We start from the raw sequence: 6,151 nt of genomic DNA, 5'->3' as shown, positions 1-6,151 counted from the left end.
ATGCCAGAGAAAACTACTTAAAACCGATCGATTCAGTATCGACATTGCATTCCCATGTTCACGCATCACAATGGGCAAGGTTTGACGAAAGTTACCGCCAAACACAATCACTTTGCCGCCGAACGGTACTTGAGAGCGCGTAATGTCTCGCAAATAACGATCGACGGCCTCCAAAGCAAATCGACTGGTCATTGACACTTCATCCCAAAAGATGACGTCAACTTCAGCCAACCGCTTGCTGCGATTGTGCTCACCGTGGACGTTTCGTTGAGGTCCAAGCCGATCCGGAAGGCCTTGTGGCACGTCATGCCATCCATAATTAGGGATGCTGCAATTCCCGTCCACGCCACCGCCAACACTGTCAATCCATGTATATACCGGCTCGACTTTAATCGAGCATTTAATACGTTATACCAAAAGGTTTTGCCCGTGCCAGCCGGACCATCAATATAAAACAAATTCTGGCAATCGCGAACATTAGGCATCGGTGGCAATACATGATTGGATGTGGTTGGTTGGTGTGACGCAACCGTCATTGACTCCTTGTTGGTCTCTATTCTGGTCCTCGTCGTCGTGGTCGTCGTAGTCGTCGTCATCGGACTGACCAAATCGATGGAGACGTTGCGACACTAACCACTCACTAACACCAAAATGAAAACACGCATCACCATTGTTTAGTAAATTTTTTCGCCGTAAAATGGCAAACACTATACGACGGTAGATGGCAAGCTGTTCTACCGTCAAACTAACAACACGGTATTTAGAGCAATACTCCTCCCAAGCAATCCGTTCACGATTACTTTCGTCGGCATAATTATCACGTCTGACAAAATTCGAATCTTCGACGATGATTTATGCGTGCCGGCCTGTGATGATTGTGATGGTGGTGCCAAGTAGGTTTTTGGTTCGTTGTGTCGTTTTTTTCGTGGTCGCGCTCTAGTTGGGAAGGCGATTGGTGGTGGCATCAACAGAGCGTCTCGGTCGTAAATGGTCGATGGTCGATCTCCAATCCGCCTGGTTCCATCAACACGTAATACCGCCGTGTCCAATGGGGGCAACAATAATTGTGGCAGCGACAATAATCGTGGTGGTCCACCATTATTACCGCCATCACCATCAACCACATTGCCACCATCGGGACCAACGACTACAGCATTGACGTTTTGATGGGCCCGTTTCCGTATATTATATACGACTACAGGCGGATCCGGTCTTACCGTAAACACTTCGCGGTGTACCACATTCCGCGTTGTGAGCACGGTAGTAGGAAATGTAAAACGACCTTGCATCGGATGTGGCCCCACGAAAATTCGAACCTGTGCAGGATCGCCGACTCGCGACATGGCGACATACAACTGGCCGTGAGCAAAGCAGCGACTGGTGAGCGCAATCCCTACCCGCTTAAAAGTTTGTCCTTGCGACTTGTTAACAGTCATAGCGAATGCAAGGCGTACCGGGAATTGAGTTCGCTGTATGGGCGAAATCAATTCTGGAACGGTACTGCGCAATACCATACGTGGTAGCCAAACTATTTTCCCCTTAGACGGTCCAGTCAATGTTTCCAATTCGAGCAATTGATCCTGCATTCTTCTTACCAACAACCCGCATCCGTTACACTGTCCGTTACCCAGATCGATGTTGCGCAACAACATCACTACGGCTCCAACTTTTACCGCAAATCGTGCGGCGGCAAATTGGACGTATTGATGCCATTGAGAACATCAACGGGCACGTACAGGTCATTGGGTTCTTCGTCATTGTTGGTGGTGGTGGTGGGAGGTTGTTGAGCTGCTGCTGCAGCTGCTTCTCCGGGTACAATATTGGCGACGACATCTTCTGTGGCTGGTGGAATGGCTTGTACCACAGGTGGTGGTGGTGGTGGTGGTGTTCGCACAATCCCATCGTCGTCCATACAGATGTTGAGCATCAGTTGTTCGATTGCATCGTCGCCAATATCGTTATTGTTACGATCGGAGGGTGGTGGTGGCATTCCGTTATTGGCTTGTGGTGCTGCTGGTTGATCTGGACACGATCTGGCTCTCAAATTTTCAGAGAGACTCTGCTTGCCTGGCATCACGTAATGCCAGAGAAAACTACTCAAAACCGATCGATTCAGTATCGACATTGCATTCCCATGTTCACGCATCACAATGGGCAAGGTTTGACGAAAGTCCCCGCCAAACACAATCACTTTGCCGCCGAACGGTACTTGAGAGCGCGTAATGTCTCGCAAATAACGATCGACGGCCTCCAAAGCAAATCGACTGGTCATTGACACTTCATCCCAAAAGATGACGACAACTTCAGCCATCCGCTTGCTGCGATTGTGCTCAACGGGCCAGCCCACCGTGGACGTTTCGTTGAGGTCCAAGCCGATCCGGAAGGCCTTGTGGCACGTCATGCCGTCCATAATTAGGGATGCTGCAATTCCCGTCCACGCCACCGCCAACACTGTGAATCCATGTATATACCGGCTCGACTTTAATCGAGCATTTAATACGTTATACAAAAAGGTTTTGCCCGTGCCAGGCGGGCCATCAATATAAAACAAATTCTGGCAATCGCGAACATTAGGCATCGGTGGCAATACATGATTGGATGTGTTGGTTGGTGTGATGCAACCGTCATTGACTCCTTGTTGGTCTCTATTCTGGTCCTCGTCGTCGTTGTCGTCGTAGTCGTCGTCATCGGACTGACCAAATCGTTGGAGACGTTGCGACACTAACCACTCACTAACACCAAAATGAAAACACGCATCACCATTGTTTAGTAAATTTTTTCGCCGTAAAATGGCAAACACTATACGACGGTAGATGCCAAGCTGTTCTACCGTCAAACTAACAACACGGTATTTAGAGCAATACTCCTCCCAAGCAATCCGTTCACGATTACTTTCGTCGGCATAATTATCGTCATCATTGCGGGCAGCAGCAACTGCCCCGCCACCCCTTCCACCGCACGACGCCCGACGCAACTACCTCGGTATCTGCGTCATTACGTCCGTCATCGTAGGATATTGCTTCGGGATCGTGCAAACCCAACCTGGCCAACGTCAAGTTATCGTCATTACTATTTCTCGCCAAGATCGAATCGATCTGTGCAATGGCAAGATGATAGGCATGACCGTATGAAGTGGTGGTGGGACGTGGACCCAATACCAAGTCGGCAATGATGTGCGGAAACTTGAATTTGGACCAAAGCGCTAAAACATTGACCACATATGATTGGCCCGCGTCCAAACTGACCAACACTAATAAAGAATAAAATTTACGTAAACGATATGGTGCCGCACGCGTTGAAGCTTGTTGCATCGCACGGTCAAATATATCAGTGTTTGCGAAAAGACCGCGACGCACACACGCTTCACGATACGTGTCGCACACGATAGTTTCACCACCTGTCTGTGTTTGACCACTGTCCGAATCAAATGCACGGACAGTGCGCAGTTCGACAAATGATCGGCAGCCACGCACATGTTGCAACAGTGTACGCAAACAGTACAATTCATTGTTGTGCGTTGAATGACGACAACGCCAACCACATTACGATTATAAACACGTGATTGCCATTGACCGCGCTTTGCGTTCCACGTGTAATTTTCCGGGATTTCCCTATAAAATAAATCACGTGGCGCTCCCTCCATCTGGTTTAGCTTAAAGTAAGCCGTGAGTTTGGTGTCGATGGTGGCGCGTAGCAAAATCTGCCGCGTCCTCGTCCTCCTCGTACTCGATGGTCTGTTGGCCCTCAAGGTGAACAGGCAGACATACAACCAAATGACTTCGATCGCTCATCTTAAATTGGAACAGGCGCCAACACGCCTCCATTGAACATTGAACTCACATACCTACAGTCTAGGTCATTACTAATCTCGTCCCAATTTATAGTGCGATGGACTTCATTTTTCGCTTCCATGCGACACATGTCCTCACCCTTCGTTACGTATTTCTACAGATATTTGACGGATGCCAAGGATCCGACGCACTCAAAATTGATGTGACTCTGATATTTGAGTGCCGCGTAACGATTGTAAGGCACGATATCGGCATTGGTGTACGTAATGTTGTTCGAAATGATCATGTGATTGTTGCGACGTCGACGATATTCAGGGTGTCCATTTTTGACCGTTGAAGCGTTATAGTTTAAATTAGTGACCTCCCGTAGGGCCTTTGGAAAATACTTTTTGCAGGTACCGTCCGCTCTCAAACAGGTAACGTTTGGGTCGCGGGTCGGTCCTCTACACTTTGTATGCAGATAAAAGTCGGCTACCGTTCTATACAAAATCGGTTCGACTTGATAGTCCGGTATCTCGGCTGAAACGACATCGTCGACGCGCTCACGGCTGTGAAGTTTGTCGCGCGGTGAAAACGTCACCAAAATGTGAGCATGAGGCAAGACTCGTTTCTGAAATTCTCTCGTATATAAATAGTTATGGACGGTACCGTACAATTGTTTCTTGACGATATCGCCCATAAACTCGGTTAATCTAATGTGGAATGCGCGACAAACCAAATCAGGACGGTTTGGCCATTTCTGTTTGTAAGCGAGGTTGTTTTGGATCTCTGGCCAATTCGGGTTCGTCGTAAACGTGATAAAGAGATCCGGCTTGCAATGTCTTGCTATTACATTAATCGCATCGAGGTACTGGCGATTCGTGAAACGCATCCCACGTCTCGACGACGCAGGCAAAATGAAAATTGACCCAACTCGATAATCCGTACCAGCTGCGTTTGCCCTTGTCTCCAAGTACCTTAACAAATTACCATAGCTGGCTCGCCATCTAAATAGCTGGTGGGTTTTATGTTACCAAAACTCGTTCGCCTCCACTTTGACATAAGCGTCCACTACGTACTATTGAAGCAATTTGCAGCCATTATGCAAAATTGTAAATTCATTTAATTCACGGATAGGCGAGATCGAGCGGTGACGGTTCGAAGACTCACTTTGTTGTTGGGTTGGGTTTTGGATGGTGGTAGGCGGTCTTTGTAAGCGATTCGTATCGCGTATCTGTAGACGATAGCGATAGAATTCGCGAAAAGTGATTGTCTTCGTCACGTTCCGAACGTGATGGATCTCTTTATCAAAGCCAAATTCCCCATTCGGAAACAGGATCGGGTACACCATGGGGTCGGCCCATTTATTGAGGTTTTTAAGTTCGTGTCTACCCCGGCCGTCGCGTGGGTAGATGCACAAATCAACCTCGAAGGGTGGTTCGTTGACAAAAACGGCCGCAATTTCAGAGTCGCACGCGGGCAAACTGTAGTTTCTTACCTCGCGATTAATATTGTCCCTAAATCCGATCACTAAACTGTCGAGAATGGCGTTTCTTTCCTCGGGAGAGGTCGCGGCCGCCTGTTTACGTTGAATTACCTCAATGATGGTTTGGTAACTTTGAATTATCGGATTGACCCGACGCAACATCGTTTCAATGTTACGTATAGTTAGGGGTGCGATGCGGTCACCCAAAAATTCCACCCTTCGATTGACAGCATTATTCGAGTCAACGAAATAATACTGATTAAGTTTGAGAGTAATGGTGTCGTCCCTAACCTGCTGGCTATTATTTACCGTTACTTGACCATTACTATTGTCTGCTGCAAAAAGACGAACCGGAATGGCGTGAGTATAGTGGTAAATCTGTCCGCAAATCGTAAAACACCAATGACCACTCACTCCTTCCGGATGAACATCGGTAGGAACAGTCGATTTGAACGATGCCATAGCAAATAAACTGTTTATTGTACGGACGTTCAAACATCTCGCGGGGACATGAACCCAACGGCGGTAACACAACATCGCCACTCTTACAGCAAAACTCTTTGCCGACAGATTTTTCTTGTTCAAAGCCCACGGCTAAACACAACAAACACCGTTTTGTTAAATCGCCCACATTGTAAACTGCAACACGGGACTTGGCATCGAAACGCGTGCCCACAGTTATGGCTTGTCTGTAAGTTCGTGTGATTGGATCGTGAGCGTGAACACGTTCCCGTCGTTGTTCCGCCGGTGTTGGTATGTGCAAAGCCGGTAAAAAAGGTGGCGACAAAGGTAAAGGGGGGAGAGCAGATCAAAATCCGCTGCAAAAACAGGAGACGCAGAAGAACCTTGTGACGACGACGTTGCTGACGAAACTGGGGACAAAACTGGTAAATCA

At 47.9% G+C, this 6,151-nt stretch overlaps 2 protein-coding genes across 2 annotated transcripts; both read right to left on the bottom strand.

Annotated features, from left to right (window-relative positions):
• Positions 1–3,945: 3,945 nt before the first annotated feature.
• LOC145731949 (uncharacterized) lies at positions 3,946–4,662 on the bottom strand. Its single transcript, XM_081983944.1, has one exon. The coding sequence runs from the start codon at positions 4,660–4,662 to the stop codon at positions 3,946–3,948; it is 717 nt and encodes a 238-aa protein (XP_081840070.1).
• A 186-nt stretch (positions 4,663–4,848) lies between these two features.
• On the bottom strand, positions 4,849–5,718 carry LOC145731948 (uncharacterized). Its single transcript, XM_081983943.1, has one exon. It carries the CDS (start codon positions 5,716–5,718, stop codon positions 4,849–4,851), a length of 870 nt encoding a protein of 289 aa, XP_081840069.1.
• Between the last annotated feature and the right edge of the window lie 433 nt (positions 5,719–6,151).

Source organism: Ips typographus, linkage group LG7, assembly GCF_016097725.1.
Source record: "Ips typographus isolate SLU linkage group LG7, UJ_Ityp_2.0, whole genome shotgun sequence".
In the NCBI taxonomy this organism is placed as follows: Eukaryota; Metazoa; Arthropoda; class Insecta; order Coleoptera; family Curculionidae; genus Ips; species Ips typographus.
Note: the sequence above shows the minus strand (reverse complement) of the source record. Positions and strands in the feature narration are given on the sequence as shown.

Coding starts and splice junctions, on each gene's coding strand:
- LOC145731949 (XM_081983944.1), bottom strand. CDS start 4,662: ATGCGTTTCACGAATCGCCAGTACCTCGATGCGATTAATGTAATAGCA.
- LOC145731948 (XM_081983943.1), bottom strand. CDS start 5,718: ATGGCATCGTTCAAATCGACTGTTCCTACCGATGTTCATCCGGAAGGA.